Raw genomic sequence first — 13,910 nt, forward strand, 5'->3', positions numbered from 1 at the left:
TGGAAACAGTTTGTATGTTCACGATTCCACGGGTAGGACTATATAGCTTAGTAAGTCTTGGTGTTGCTATCAACACAAGACCGTACTGTACCATACTTACCTACTCTGCTCTACGGTGGGCGGTAACGACCACGCTATGCCACCTCCGTAAGTACACCACTATCTACTGTAGATACCTCTGATCCGTCTCACCTCACGCTCATTGCCTTTAGTCTTCGAGGCTGTATACAATATTAATAATACTTACGCGGGAATTGCGCCACAGTTGCCACAGTGCGATTCTCATTCAGAGACACAAAATTTGTATATTGGGACATTTCACTGTTCATCGAAACACTCCAGAGTGCCGAAAATAATGGTCTGGACCAAGAAGCAGGTTGCTCCGCCCCTCGATGATACATCCAGCGCGCCATCTACCTTCAATGACGGCCTACCACTACCAAAGCTTTTTGTATTCGACCTCGATTACACACTATGGCCCTTCTGGGTCGATACGCATGTGAGCGCCCCTGTCAAGCCCAAGGACAACAATTCTCGTGCTGTTGATAAGTAAGTCACTTCCACTTCTGCGCCATTGGATTTCCACGCCTACAGCGCTGACCTGCTTTTCACTTGTAGATGGGGTGAATCGTTTGCCTTCTATCCTGCTGTATCCTCCATCGTACATGCGTGCAAGATCCGCAATATTCCCCTTGGTCTTGCATCGCGCACACACGCCCCCGACCTTGCACGCGACATGCTCAAGGCCCTCCATATTATCCCGACCTTCACTGATAACCCTAATGCAAACACGCGTTCCGTTCGTGCATTGGATTACTTCGATTACATCCAGATTTTCCCCGGGACCAAGACAACCCATTTTTCCCGAATACAGCAAGCGAGCGGAATCCCGTATGAAGACATGCTGTTTTTCGACGACGAGGCGCGGAATCGCAATGTGCAGACAGAACTAGGTGTCGCATTCTGTCTCGTGCGGGATGGAATGACCAGAGAAGAAGTTGATCGGGGAGTCTGGGAGTGGCGAAGAAGAAGGGGGATAAAGCCTGGGGAGGTGAAAGAGAAGCAGGAAGCGGAGGATTAATTTTTCCTCCGTGATCTTTTTTTTGTGGTCTCGAGGACATACATATATACACACACACATACTTATGCTTTACATCTGGGCTTTTTGGAGCGTTATGAGACTTGGTTATGTTATGTTATGAATATGCATTTTGCTTAGACTATTCGCGATAGATCGATACCCTCCATTTATAATGAGATGATGAGATGAGGTTTTGGTTCCGGTCATGGATTTGAGAGCTTACAGGTGCCTGGAAGTTGTCGTCCCTGATTAATAAATATACGATTAATCGGAATATAATCCTGTACATGATTATTGTAACACATTTTCCCTCATGAATGTGGCATTGACACTGGGATAGAATTGCACAGACGCCATTTAGCCATCAACTAGTTAGCTAGTAGTTGTTAACTAGGTACACTCCTCTCTGTCCCATTTAGGCATAAATACCCCTCGTTGCGCGCCTTAAGTATTATTATTTATTATTCCCGAACCATTCAACCAGTTTCTTATTAATAGTTTCCATTCGCATTGTTCTTCATTCCACCAGACGAGTTGCCACATCTTGCAACTGCACTTGAACCTACGTCCCATCATCCCTTACGACCTTGTATCGATCGAGCCCAGGACTCTCTACTTCCAGTCATGTTTCCCCTACACGTCAGCCTCCCAGTTTATATGCTCTCGTGCGTCGTCCTTCTGGGCGGCTTCTCTCGCTTCACGCACGGCAAGTATACGCCAGGATGGTACGCATTTCAGGAGTATCATTCGCCAGACGACGGCTCGACCATTGCAACTATCACACCCATCATCGACACGGTGATGGGATTGATGCTGGTTTTCGGGAACCGGGCAGTCAAGCTGTCTGCTGCAGCAATCAGTCTCTCATTTTTCACCATGGGCCTGCTTATACAACTACAGGCGGGGAAAGAGTATTGGGGCGACGTAGCGTTGGTGGGTTTGGGGGCCGTTACGGTTGCAGTGTTGCTTCGTAGGTGATCATATGGCGAAATCTGGGCTGCAACAGATCAAGATAGGAACTAGTTATGGAAATCCATCAGGGAATGAAATCTATGTATGTATGCATGTATTCCGTCGGCAGCACACTTACTAGATGTTGGAACTGACTTTCAGGTGTCGCGATTATTCTCCTTCACACACAAGATACTAGGTATACAATTATGATATGTGGGGTTATACATACAGTACAAGCCATCAGATATTCTAGTCGGTATAGATAGCAGTTGGTATTGAACTATGCAGTTCTTTCATATATGAATTAATTAGCTTAGTATTTTCCCTGGGGAGGGAGAAGAAGTGATCGGCTCGGGGGTTCAATGATGCTATGTATGTATGTACATACAAGCATAAGGGATCAGCTGGGAAGAAACGGCCCAGCTATCCTAATAATAGAGATCTTTAGAGAAAATATAAAAAGTAAGAAAGAAATACGGGTAGTTGGAGCAGCGAGGGCCAGTTCTTATACTCTTATTACGAGTAAGTAGCTACAGTACAATAAGTATGGCATATCAAAAGCCCAAGCTTCCCCGGCTCCATTTCCACTCTCGCCGAGCTTAAGCTTGCTTATTACAACTACAAACACCCAACATTCAACGTTCAACTCACGCGTCTTATACCAATCTACATACTCACCAGCAAGAGCAAGAGAGAACAATGTCAGACCAACATCTCAAACCACCTTCAGCGGCGCGTCCCTCCTCATCACAACACCGCTCCTCATCCTCATCCCACCCCCATCGCTCATCCAACTCGCACGCCGCATCTTCATCAGCATCCTCCACACCACGAGCACCTCTCTCCATCCATCCCAGCTCCGTCGTCGCAGACACCGCCGTCCTACAAGGCACGTACCAGATCGCCATCGGGGCCGGAAGCGTCATCCACCCTCGCGCGCGTCTCTACTCTTTCGAAGGCCCCCTCGTCATCGGCGACGGGTGCATCATTGGCGAAAAGAGCGTGATCGGCTCCCCGCCGCCGTCCGCAGGATCCCCTACATCTCCTACCTCGCCTTCTTCTGAAGGAGGCGGAATCGCAACACGTCTCTCTTCCTCAGTGACGATTGCTCCGCTCGCAACTATCCTTCCTGGCGCGTACGTTCGGTCTAGCGCCGTGATCGATTCTCTAGCCACTGTGAATCGGAATGCTGTCGTGGGGGCTCATTCGAAGGTGTGTTCTGGGTGTGAGGTTGCTGAGAATGGGCGGATTGATGATTGGACGGTGGTTTGGGGATCGGGGGTTGGCTTTGGGCAGAGACGCAGGAAGAGGGTGGTTGGGACAGTGACGACGAGTTCGATATCAAAGGGTGATGTGCCAGATGGCAGGGTGGTAGAGGATGCGAGGTTACTCGTCCTGCATAAGGAGAAGGAGGGCTTAGTCAAGTTGATCGGGATGTCTGCGGGTGGCTCGAGGAAAAGGTGAATTGTTCTGCAGCTTGGAGATTGGAGGGGAAAAAGGCTATCATTGAGAAGTCGGGGGGGATTTGATTCTATTGCAGCAAGCAGGGCGGCTCTTCGGAGAGGACGAAGGAGATTACGATGCTATGACATTTGGCCTTATATTGTTTTGTACAGTGTTCAATATACCCATAGAGAGAGATTTGATTTGTATGTGCATAGCTATAACCAGGGCTACCGATTTGCTGCTGTGGACAGATAATGATACAAAAACATGCTTTTCTAAGCCTGCTAAACTACTATACACTGTAGAAGATGTCGGCGCCCTTCTCAACCTCGTAACTTCCACACCGTAAATTGTATACCAGATAGAACGATCAGTCAGTGCGCCATGATTGATGTAACTGCAGAAATGACAAGATGGATATGGGTGAGATCTCAACCCGAGAAATGCACAACATTAACAAAGGAAATTATATCATATTTTGCCGCCGACTGAAAACAAGCAGAGAAGGGAGAAAGAAACATGATTAGAAGACCGACGCAGGGATGGCAAGCTCTAAGAGCCTCTAGCATTGCCACCGCCTCGCATTCTCTTGCCTGCATTTGCTCCGGCATCGACGCTGCCCTCAGCACCATCTTCCCTTGCACGCTTGTTGCCTTGAGGAATGAACTGACGAGCCTGAGCATTCAATGCGCCTCTGTTCGACTGGCCTTGACCTTGGACATTTTGTTGTCCTCCCCGACCTTGGCCACCGCCGCGTCCACCCCGGCCACGAGGCAGTCCAGAGCCACGCTGGCCCTGGCCCTGTGCCTGCTGCTGCTGCGTTGCCTGGGGGCCGAACGGATTCTGCTGCTGCTGTTGCTGCAGCTGTTGGTTCTGCGGTTGCATGCCACCACGTCCACCTCCTCTTCCCGCCCTAGCAATGGGGAGGCCGGACTGCAGTGCCCTCAGCGCGTTTGCACCGGCCATAGGGTGGTTACCAATGCCAGTCCCGGCTGGGGGCTTGTTCGGTAGGCCAGAAGGTTGCTGGTTCTGTTGGGACTGTCCAAAGGGGTTCTGAGGTTGGGATTCAGCCTGTTGCTGCTGTTCCTGGGCCTGCTGCTGTGCCGGTTGTGCTTGTTGAGTTGACTGCGCTTGATGCTGCTCTTGTGGTTGCACCGCCTCTTGTGCAGTGGCAGCTGGCTGAGCCTGCGCAGGAGCTACTTGTTGAGGCTCCTGAGCTGCAGATGGCTCCTGAGACGGGGCCTCAGCAGCAGGAGCAGGAGCCTGAGCAGGCGTAGGAGCAGGCGTAGGAGTGGGAGCGGGAGACGGCGCAGCACTAGCGGCTGCTTGAGGTTGGCCTTGTGCTGGCGAGGGAGGAGGCCGCTTAGGTGTTTGAGCCGGCGCAGCAGGGGCTGCTTTGGCATTCTTCGCAACCTCCCAGACTTCGACCACGGGTTTCTGTGGTGTCTCAACGGCGGCCTTCTGGACCACGTCAATCTTTGCTTGTGCGGTTCTATATCGTGTATCAAGCATGCTCATCTTCACGGCAGTCTTCTTGTCAGATAGCTCGACAGCAGACTTGATCTTTTCCTCCACTCCCTGCTCGTGGGCCTTCTTCAAAGCTTCTTTCTCCTCGTTGAACTTCTTCTCCAGCTCCGCCAAAGCTTCTTGGCTCTGTGCAGGAGCAGCCTGCTGAGCTTCCTGTCGTTCCCTCTCCTTGGCAATCCCTGTCCTGATATTCGCGCGAACAATGTTTCGAATGGTTTCATTCTTGGCAACCAGATTCCTTGCTTGGATGTCAGTAAGCTGGGGCAGGCTATCGTCCGCTTCCTTGACTGGGGTAGCGGGAGTTGCAGGAGCCTCTGCTGCTTTTTGAGCTGGTGTACCCTGCTCCTGAGGCTGCCCTTGCTGCTGTTGACTGGCCCTGAGCTTCTCGATCTCCTGTCGGTGATTGTTCCTGAATTCGTTCAACTTCTGATTGAACGTCTCCTTCATCCTATCTACCCTTTCCTTAATCTTGGCCTCGGCCTGCGCGTCCTTCTCCGCGAGAGCCGCCTCCAGTCTCTGGATCTTCTCTTCCAGAGCCTTGACCTTCTCCTCATCAGCCCCGGATGTCACTTGCACCGTCTGCGTAGGGAACTGAGATGCAGGAGTAGAGTTGATGTTCGTTCCATTCTCGGCGCTCACAGGAGCCGACACCGACGCTGGTTGTTCTGCCAGCTTCTTCTTCAGTTCATCAAGCTCCTCCCGTGTCGTCTTCAGTTCTTCCTGGATAACCTCCTTCTCTTGCAACACAGCATTGAGTTCCTGCTGCTTAGAATTGATACGTCCCGTCAACTCCTTGGACCTAGCCTTGAACTGTTCCGTGAGTTTAGCACGTAGATCCTGAATTCGCTCTTCGGCGTGTTTGAGCTGCTCTGGGAACGTTGCCGCCTGTGCCTGGAGATTGTCGCGGGCTGAGACTGCCTCGTCTCGTTCCTTTTCCAGCGTGGCGAGTTTCTCCTTCAGAGCTTCCATCTCGGCAGGGTCCACCCGGTCGTATTTCTGTAAGATATTTTGGGTTCGTTGCTGCCAGCGATCCCTATCTTCCTGGAGAAGTTTTATTTCTCCGTCTTTGATCTCTACGACATTCTCAAGTTCGCGGATCCGAGTCTCCAGAGGTTCCATCTGCTGGACCAGCTCATCGACGCGAGCAGACTTCTCTGCAAGAGCAGCCTCGGCCTGTTTCACCTGGTTTCGAAGAGTAACGCTGCTCTCACGGAACAGGTTGAGCTCGTTCAATGTCTCCATGAGCTTGTTGTGGCTCAGTGCGTTGTGATCGCTGTCAGCGGCCGCACGGCGCTGCTGCTCCAGCTTGAGACGGGTCTCATCGAGTTGCGACTGAGTGTAATCAAGCTGCTGTCGAAGGCGCTTGCTCTCTTGTGTCGACAGATGATATTGTACGTCAACGATTTCCTTCTCTCTCCGCAGGTATTTAATAACCTCCTGCAGGCCCTCCAAGTTGGAGCTTGTCGTTTCGCTTTCCTCCTCGCCCTCCTGTATGTTGGCGCGATCCCGTTGCAACGTCGATATCTGGTTGGTAATGCTCTCGAGTTGGTTATGCAGCAAGGAGTTCTGGTGAAGGACCTCCTCGCGGCGTTTCTGCAACTCAGTGAGCTCACTCTCGTATCTTGCTTTCAGTTCGGTCCAGCTCTCTTCCTTCTGAGACAGATTCTTCTTTGCCGTCTCCGCTTGTGTTCTCAACTCAACAACTTCAAGCTTCAAGGTGTTGGCTTCAGCCCGGACTGTCTGGAGATTTTTGGCCGCCTCAGCATGCTTCAGCAGCTCGCTTTCGTAGTTCTGCTGTGCGTGTTGGGCGATCTCTGCTTGAGCCTTGAGGTCCTCCTGGTGGAACTGAGCAGCAGTACGCTGGCGCTCAGCCTCGTCCTTGAGTCTGGCAACCTCCGCTTCATACATCGCTTTCTGTTCCTCTAGACGACGACCAGCGTCTGCTTGTTCGTCGCGAAGTCTAGATAGCTCATTGTTGGATGTAGATAGCTCAGACGTGATCTCCTCGATACGCTTTTCGAGATCCTGGATCCTCTTTTCCTTCTCCTCGACAAGGCGTTCAGTCTCCTCCCTGTATTGCTCCTGAGTCTCAGTGACGGACTGTAGCCGTTCTTCCGTTGCCTCACTGATAGCCTTGTAGTCTTCAACCTGCTCCTTGGCGTGCTCCAATTCAGACCTGGCCAGCTCGAGGTCGCGCTTCAACTCAGAGACTTCAAGCGCCAGTTCCTGCTCACGAGTGAGACCCATACCTTCTTCTCTCTCCTCGGTTGCCTCGGCAATCTGGGCTGGTGCAGCTGAGGGGGCAGCGCTCGGCTTCGACTGCAAAACTTGCAGTCGTTCCTCTGCGCTTTTCAGTTCCACGGTGAGCTCGTCGACCCTCGACTGTAGGTGATCTCTGGTGGTCTTGACGGCCACCAGCTCCTCGCGGGCCGAGCCTAGAGTGGTGACGAGGTCGTCAATTCTCTTCTGGCTCTGTTCGTGCTCGTACTCTCGGCGAAGTGCTGCCTTCTTCGATTCTTCAGACTCCTCGTTGAGCTTCCTCTTTGTAGACTGCAGTTCCGATTCGAGGGACTCGACACTGAGCTGCAAGCGACGCCTGCTGTCGGCGTCGGTGTGTTCGCGTTCGTTCAGGATATTCTGTAGATTGGCGTTCAGAGAATCCAGACGACTGCGCTCGTTGCGCAAGGATTCGTTATCCTCGATCAACCTCCTCTCAATGCTCTTCCACAAGTCCTTCTCCGCCTTCAAGTTTGCGGTTTCCCTTTGCAGGCTGTCAATGAGTCCCTTGGCCTCCACCAGGTCTTCGGCGGCCTGTTGGGTCTTGATGTCCTGCCTGTTGGCGTTCTCCATAAGGGTGGCATAACGCTTCTGTAGTTCAGAGTTCTCATTCTTCAGCATATTGAAGTTGCTCTGAAGAAGTTCGGCCCTCTGGGTTGCCGCAGTAAGCTGGCTGTTCGACCGGCTAATCTCGCTCAGGAGCTCAGAATTCTTCCTTGACAGCTCATTGACCTGCTGCTTCAAAGACGCATGATCTGTTGCCGTCTCCTGTCGGAAAGTATCGAAGTGAGCCTGCACCTTACGAAGCAGCTCTCCATAATCAGTCATGTCCCTGGCTTGTTCATCTCCGGTAGGGGGCGTTGCACCGAAAGGAAGCGACTGGGAGAATGCAGAAGCATCACCCACAGTCTGGCGTCTGCGTGTCAGCATGCTGCGGAATGTATCACGCTCCTTCACGTAGCTCTTTGTCTGCGCAACCAGGTTGGCAATCTCATCCCTATATGTCTGAACCCGAATACGAAGTTCCTTGAGCTCTTCCTGTTCTTGTATATAGGCAGCGTCCTTTTCGCGCGCCTCGGCACTCTCCATCTTGTCACCTATCTCGCGAAGCATCCTTCTCAGAGTAACGTTCTGCTGCTGAAGCTCGTTGAGATCCTTGAAGGTTGTGAGATTGCGGCTGATGAAACGGCCAGTGGCGGTGAGATCGGCCATGGATTCGTCGATTTCATTGCGGGCAATCTTCTCAAGTTCTTCCCTGTCATACTCCTGCTCGCCTTCTCTAAGAAGGGTAACCTCGAGCACCAGAACCTTGACCTGCGCACTGAGGTCTCTGAGCTGCTGTCGAAGGATCTCTCCTTCACGGGTAAGTCCTTCAACCTGTCCTTGCCACTTCCTTGCTTCGCGAACAGCTTCATCTCTCTCCTTTCCAGCCGACTCCAAAATGTTAGACATGTCGACAACGGCGTTTTCGAGCCTTGCGTGGTCTGCGCGCAATTCGTCGATTTCAGGCTTGCTGGACTCAAGATCCTGAACCATTTCATCCAGAGTTGCCTTAAGCTCCTGGTTGTTCTTCTGCTCTGCTGCCAACATTGTCCGCATCTTGTCATACTCTGTGTACATCTGCGTGAGAGTGAGGCTGCCCTTGGTCCTTGAGGTCCGGGGAGAGAACGTTCCAACAGGAGTGCCCGCACGAAGTGGTGTAGCTGGACCTCCGTTCAAGCTTCGAGTTGGGCTCAAAGACCGGGTTCGGCCCTCTGTCTCGAGCTGGCTCACAGTCAATTCAAGCTCAGCGATACGTCGTTCCGCTGCCTCCTTGTCGGAATGCTCGCTTTCGATCTCCACACGCAGTCTAGATATTTCACCCGCCGCATCATCCTTTGCTTTCTCCAGAGCCAGCTGGCATTCCTGCACTCGTTGTTTGGCTGTCTCCGCAGCGGCACCCTGGAGTTCAGCAAGACGGTTCGAACTATCGAGTTCGATTCTGAACGATTCTGCGGCCTGAATAGCCTCTTCCTTGAGTTGCTGAATGGTCGCGAGCGACTCCTCGTACTTCTGTTCTACTTCGTCGAGACGACTCTTCAGGGAGTTTTCATTGCGCCTGAGAGAGTCGATAGTCGCGTTGGCTTCTTCATTTTCACGCTGAAGCTCCGAGAGACGGGCGCTCTTCTCCTTGCGGAATTTGAGATACTCGGCTGACTTGGTCTTCAGCTCCGTCTCGAACCATTCATTGTTCCTCTTCGTCAGGTCTAGTTCCTGCTGCAAGTTCTGCTCACGGAATCTAGCACTGGCGGAAGCGGAGTTGGCGGCCTGGAGGTTCTGTTCGGCCGTCGAAAGTTCACGTCGCAGGTCGATTGTCTTCTTATGTTGGGCTGAAAGTTCCTCCGCGAGCTTGTCGTAGGCTGCAGTCTTCGACTCAAGAAGAGCAAGCGTATCCCGATTAGATGCTTCGAGCGAGCTGATTCGTGACTTCAAGGTGCTGACCTCGGACTCATTCGAAGTCGAGGAAGATTTGAGAGTCGCGATCTCAGACTCCAAGCTAGCTCGCGCATTTTCTGGAAAAAGAAAAATTAGAATGCATTTCAGCGTCGACAATGCCAGATGGCCACTTTACCTGCTTCCTGCAGCTTTGTCCGCAAGTCTGCTCTCTCTGCAAGTCCCTTCTCAACTGATCCCTTCAGAACCTTGATTTTCGACTCGCTCGTGCGCACAGCATTTTCAAGCTCCACCTCCAAACGCAGCTTATCCGACTTCAATTCGTCATATTCACGCGCCTTGGTGGTGATGCTTTCCAGCAGTTGATTGACAAGATCGACGGTAGGAGCTTGGGTGAGAGTAGTGAGAGTCGTCTCTGGGATCGAATAATGTGTAGATAAGAATGGTACGTCTACCGTAGCTGCCGCCATGGCTACCACGCTTCAGCACTCTGTGCCACCGTATGTAGCAGGGAGCTGTTGAGAGTGGAAAAGCTCGATGCGTAGTGACGGGTCCACGTCGCGCGCGATGTGCACTGTTAGTATTGGTGCACTCAACGCTCCAACGACAAGTCTAGGACATATCGCAGCTAACAAAAGATGGATGAAGAAAAGACAGACAAAGGGAATGTTGAGATGACCAGCAACCCTGAAGGGTGAATGCAGTGGCCTGGATAACTAACTAAAGGAAGAGAGCTTCACTCGACTTGGAACTTGCGGGCGGTTTCCCAGCTGCTGCTTGTCGTCCCGGTCGGGTTAGCGCCGGTGGTTGGTGGCCACGTGACGTCGCCGCGTTCATGAACTCCTCAGAGTGGCTTCACTTGATATCAGACCTCGACTCGCTTCTCCGCGGCTACTGCCTCACTGTTACCGCTGGAGACACTTTCAGCAGCCTCTTTGCTTACCTGTCAGACGAATTTATTGACTCTCTCGAGCGTGTCTGCCTAAGCCTTTTCCTCGCCGGCCTAGTTCCGTCGAGGCAGGGCCTTGGACCCTATCTGATATTCACCAGTGCCCAGCGAGGCTGATCCCAAGTAATACGTCGCGGTTCCCACCATGTCGTATCTACAACAACAGATCAAAAGCTTCAACGCAAATGTCGTTGACGCCGCGGGGCGCCTCCCCCAGCAGAAGCGCACCGCTGGCAGCAACGGCGTCGTCGCGGGATCTGGGGTCTCTGCCAGCAGTTCCCAGCCTCCATCTTCAGGAACTTCTACACCTACTGGCGATCCAAAACGACGGCGGCATGATGCGGATATTGTGTACTCGCAGCCCGCGAACACAGGCACGGGCAAGGATATCATGACGCAGGTCCTCTTTGCGATTGAGCACATGAAAGCGAAGGGCGTACCTCTCAAGTTCTCCGATATCGTCTCATACCTCTCCCTCCAGCACCGCGCGAATGATCAGGGATATATCCATGCTCTCCGTAGCATTCTCCAGGTTCACGAGAAGGTTCAATATGACCCGAAGGGCGCCAACGGCGAAGGCACGTTCAGCTTCCGTCCGCCGCACAATATCCGCAACGCGGAACAGCTGTTGAAGAAGTTACAGTCGCAGCCCACGGCCGCTGGTATGAACGTACGAGAGCTTCGAGAGGGTTGGCCCAACGTGGAAGACACGATCAACCAGCTGGAGAAGGAAGGAAAACTGCTCGTTACGCGGAACAAGAAGGACGACCACGCCAAGATGGTGTGGGCCAATGATCCGTCCCTTATGCAACGCTTTGACGATGAATTCAAGCAGATCTGGGAGAAGATCAAGGTTCCTGACCAGCAGACTGTGACGGAGGAGCTGGAAAAGGCCGGTATCACTCCCACGAACAAGAACAAGGTCGTCAAGGCGCGGCCAAAGTTTGAAATGAAGAAGACCAAGAAACCTCGACGAAGTGGTAAAACCACCAATACCCACATGATGGGTATCCTGAGAGACTACTCTCATCTGAAGCGGTAGACGAGCAGAGCCTACGTCTGGAAGCCTCTTATTTCCGGGCTCAAACAATCCTGCATCTGACTTATGAATGATCAATTTGCATTTCCCGGCGCTCTGGTTTAGTTCGGCTTGGTCTGGTCAAGTTATCGGGGACCTCTATCCCTTCTTCTATTCCTTTTTCATTTTTCTTTTTTTTTTCCTGCACTCCTGCTTCATCTAGAACATGCCCTCGAAGAAAAACGAGGCTGACCATATTGTCTTATGTGTTCGTTTACGACTTTTAACTTGACATCAACTCAGTACCACCAAAGAAACAATTCTACTAACACCAACAAAACAGGACATGTCTATTCTTTCCACTACACTGCACTTGAAGCGCGGATTTATTGGAACATAAATCATAAAAAATCAAAAATCAGATACCCCTTAAAGGAAAAGAGAAATAAAAATTGAATATCATCTCGAATGCCACTTTTCCCAGTTCTTACCGTAGAACTAGTTATAATCTTTATATATATATTACAGTAGAATAAGTAGCAGAGCTAATTCTTCACGGAGAAACATAAAAGCCACAGTCCAAGGGCTATTTATGAGAGAGAAAAAGAGTAGTCGAAAGATGCATGAAGTCGACAACGCGAACATAGATGAGAATATGTACTGTATATGTAAAAGAAAAATATATATAAAACGATGAAGTAATAACGTATATGCGAAAAAAAAAATCTCATCTCGCCAACTCTTTGGTCTTCTCTTTCTTCTTATTTTTTTTTCTTGTATATGATGATTTTAACCCGCCCCCCCTAGAACAGTATACACCAAATACACATTTGATTTGATCTACCAGAGATCATCTCAGTATTCTATATATCAATATATAAGAGCGCGCCATTTCCTTCATAGAAAACAGAAACTTAATGCTTTCCATTCAAGACCGGATTTGAGCCAGATCCCTCGATCTTCTCAACATATTCCACTAAATCCTCGATCGTGCAGACTTTCAAGCCCCATTTCTTGCCGAATTTTAAACAGCTGTCTCGGCGCATCATGCCGTTGTTGCCGCGGAGTTCGGCCACGCCGGCAACTTCCTCGCCGTCCTCGACCAGTTCCGCAATGACGGCCGCCAGGGGCTTGTTTGCCAATCGACAGAATTCGACCGCAGCTTCGGTGTGACCCGTTCGTTCCCGGACGCCGCCTGGTCGTGCTCGGAGAGGGATAATGTGGCCTGGTCGTCGGAAGCTGTCGGGGCGAGCGTCGGGAGAGGCAAGTGTGCGGCAGGTAAGAGCGCGGTCATGCGCAGAGATACCGGTCGTGATGGAGGGGTCGCTCGAGTCAATGGACACGGTATAGGCGGTTCCTTTCGGGTCTGCGTTCTCGACAACCATCTGGGGCAAGGATAGCTTGGTTGTGAGCTCAGGGCTGATCGGCGCGCAGATAAGTCCACTACATAGAACATAGAGTCAGCTCGTGTTTAAAGAAATAAAAATAATGATTTGAGTTCCATGCGCTCCGCGCTATAGATGGAGAATTTACCTCGTATAGCGGACTAAGAAAGCCATCTTCGCATCCGTCACGGAGTCCGCAGCTATGATGAGATCGCCTTCATTTTCGCGATCCTGGGAATCGAGCACCACGATGAATTCTCCGTTTTCTGTTCAAATGGCGTCTCGTTAGTATCCAAGCCGAGGAGTCACATCATGGGGCCATTTGCAGGCCGAATCCGGCACGATCCGGTCTCCCAAATCCTCAGGAGGGACAGATTGCAGAACAAACATACTGAAAGATTGTATCGTATCCTCAATGGAGTCGAATTGGAGAGGCAGATCCGGAGCAGCAGGCATGGTGTAGTTAGGAGATCGGCTTTCCCTCACGCAAGCGGGGAACCGAGGAGTCGTGGGTAAGAATTCGTGACAGGAAGGGAATAAGACGGGCTGAGAGTCCGGCGTAATAAACAGTGATCTGCAGAGTAATTGAGCGCTTTTCTGGAGCAGAGTCACAGTCACAAATCACAGTCACAGAAGACGAGAATGAGTCTTTGCCGCGCGAGTCTGTATTAATCCGTCAACCCGTGCGGAGGCGATGGAGTGCGGAGAAGAAAATTGCAGCGTCGGTGGTGAGGGAAATCCCGCTTTCTTGCGAAACCGCGTCTGTAAAGAGTTCTTGATCTAATTCAATAGAGACGGGATAGAAAAATGCCTTCTCAAGGAATGTATGTATAGTTACAG

General features: G+C 51.3%; 6 protein-coding genes across 6 annotated transcripts; 4 read left to right on the top strand and 2 right to left on the bottom strand.

Moving 5' to 3' along the window:
• Nucleotides 1–131: 131 nt before the first annotated feature.
• On the top strand, nucleotides 132–1,345 carry C8Q69DRAFT_460726 (putative magnesium dependent phosphatase). Its single transcript, XM_028630190.1, has 2 exons — nucleotides 132–549; nucleotides 619–1,345. The coding sequence occupies exons 1-2, from the start codon at nucleotides 356–358 to the stop codon at nucleotides 1,079–1,081; spliced, it is 657 nt and encodes a 218-aa protein (XP_028486317.1). The 5' UTR covers nucleotides 132–355; the 3' UTR covers nucleotides 1,082–1,345.
• A 160-nt stretch (nucleotides 1,346–1,505) lies between these two features.
• C8Q69DRAFT_460728 (hypothetical protein) lies at nucleotides 1,506–2,539 on the top strand. Its single transcript, XM_028630191.1, has 2 exons — nucleotides 1,506–2,135; nucleotides 2,195–2,539. The coding sequence occupies exon 1, from the start codon at nucleotides 1,706–1,708 to the stop codon at nucleotides 2,057–2,059; it is 354 nt and encodes a 117-aa protein (XP_028486318.1). The 5' UTR covers nucleotides 1,506–1,705; the 3' UTR covers nucleotides 2,060–2,135; nucleotides 2,195–2,539.
• A 26-nt stretch (nucleotides 2,540–2,565) lies between these two features.
• Nucleotides 2,566–3,766, top strand: C8Q69DRAFT_201384 (transferase hexapeptide domain protein). Its single transcript, XM_028626079.1, has one exon. The coding sequence runs from the start codon at nucleotides 2,735–2,737 to the stop codon at nucleotides 3,497–3,499; it is 765 nt and encodes a 254-aa protein (XP_028486319.1). The 5' UTR covers nucleotides 2,566–2,734; the 3' UTR covers nucleotides 3,500–3,766.
• On the bottom strand, nucleotides 3,767–10,424 carry C8Q69DRAFT_201383 (nuclear pore complex protein An-Mlp1). The gene is made up of 2 exons (XM_028626078.1): nucleotides 9,897–10,424; nucleotides 3,767–9,837 (listed from the first exon to the last, which is right to left on the bottom strand). The coding sequence occupies exons 1-2, from the start codon at nucleotides 10,186–10,188 to the stop codon at nucleotides 4,034–4,036; spliced, it is 6,096 nt and encodes a 2,031-aa protein (XP_028486320.1). The 5' UTR covers nucleotides 10,189–10,424; the 3' UTR covers nucleotides 3,767–4,033.
• A 167-nt stretch (nucleotides 10,425–10,591) lies between these two features.
• On the top strand, nucleotides 10,592–12,147 carry C8Q69DRAFT_460732 (hypothetical protein). The gene has a single exon (XM_028630192.1). The coding sequence runs from the start codon at nucleotides 10,813–10,815 to the stop codon at nucleotides 11,707–11,709; it is 897 nt and encodes a 298-aa protein (XP_028486321.1). The 5' UTR covers nucleotides 10,592–10,812; the 3' UTR covers nucleotides 11,710–12,147.
• A 123-nt stretch (nucleotides 12,148–12,270) lies between these two features.
• Nucleotides 12,271–13,711, bottom strand: C8Q69DRAFT_201395 (bifunctional GTP cyclohydrolase II/3, 4-dihydroxy-2butanone-4-phosphate synthase). The gene is made up of 3 exons (XM_028626080.1): nucleotides 13,463–13,711; nucleotides 13,219–13,336; nucleotides 12,271–13,128 (listed from the first exon to the last, which is right to left on the bottom strand). Exons 1-3 carry the CDS (start codon nucleotides 13,524–13,526, stop codon nucleotides 12,600–12,602), a joined length of 711 nt encoding a protein of 236 aa, XP_028486322.1. The 5' UTR covers nucleotides 13,527–13,711; the 3' UTR covers nucleotides 12,271–12,599.
• Between the last annotated feature and the right edge of the window lie 199 nt (nucleotides 13,712–13,910).

Source organism: Paecilomyces variotii (genome assembly GCF_004022145.1).
Source record: "Paecilomyces variotii strain CBS 101075 chromosome Unknown C8Q69scaffold_3, whole genome shotgun sequence".
Lineage (NCBI taxonomy): Eukaryota > Fungi > Ascomycota > Eurotiomycetes > Eurotiales > Thermoascaceae > Paecilomyces > Paecilomyces variotii.

What these genes read in the sequence shown, in the direction of transcription:
- C8Q69DRAFT_201383 (XM_028626078.1), bottom strand. Translation starts at nt 10,188, where the DNA reads ATGGCGGCAGCTACGGTAGACGTACCATTCTTATCTACACATTATTCG. An exon ending in GACAAAGCTGCAGGAAGCAG is followed by an intron (nt 9,838 to 9,896) that starts GTAAAGTGGCCA and finishes TTCTTTTTCCAG; the next exon opens with AAAATGCGCGAGCTAGCTTG.
- C8Q69DRAFT_460732 (XM_028630192.1), top strand. Translation starts at nt 10,813, where the DNA reads ATGTCGTATCTACAACAACAGATCAAAAGCTTCAACGCAAATGTCGTT.
- C8Q69DRAFT_460728 (XM_028630191.1), top strand. Translation starts at nt 1,706, where the DNA reads ATGTTTCCCCTACACGTCAGCCTCCCAGTTTATATGCTCTCGTGCGTC.
- C8Q69DRAFT_201384 (XM_028626079.1), top strand. Translation starts at nt 2,735, where the DNA reads ATGTCAGACCAACATCTCAAACCACCTTCAGCGGCGCGTCCCTCCTCA.
- C8Q69DRAFT_460726 (XM_028630190.1), top strand. Translation starts at nt 356, where the DNA reads ATGGTCTGGACCAAGAAGCAGGTTGCTCCGCCCCTCGATGATACATCC. An exon ending in AATTCTCGTGCTGTTGATAA is followed by an intron (nt 550 to 618) that starts GTAAGTCACTTC and finishes TTTCACTTGTAG; the next exon opens with ATGGGGTGAATCGTTTGCCT.
- C8Q69DRAFT_201395 (XM_028626080.1), bottom strand. Translation starts at nt 13,526, where the DNA reads ATGCCTGCTGCTCCGGATCTGCCTCTCCAATTCGACTCCATTGAGGAT. An exon ending in GGATACGATACAATCTTTCA is followed by an intron (nt 13,337 to 13,462) that starts GTATGTTTGTTC and finishes CCATTTGAACAG; the next exon opens with AAAACGGAGAATTCATCGTG. An exon ending in TTCTTAGTCCGCTATACGAG is followed by an intron (nt 13,129 to 13,218) that starts GTAAATTCTCCA and finishes TGTTCTATGTAG; the next exon opens with TGGACTTATCTGCGCGCCGA.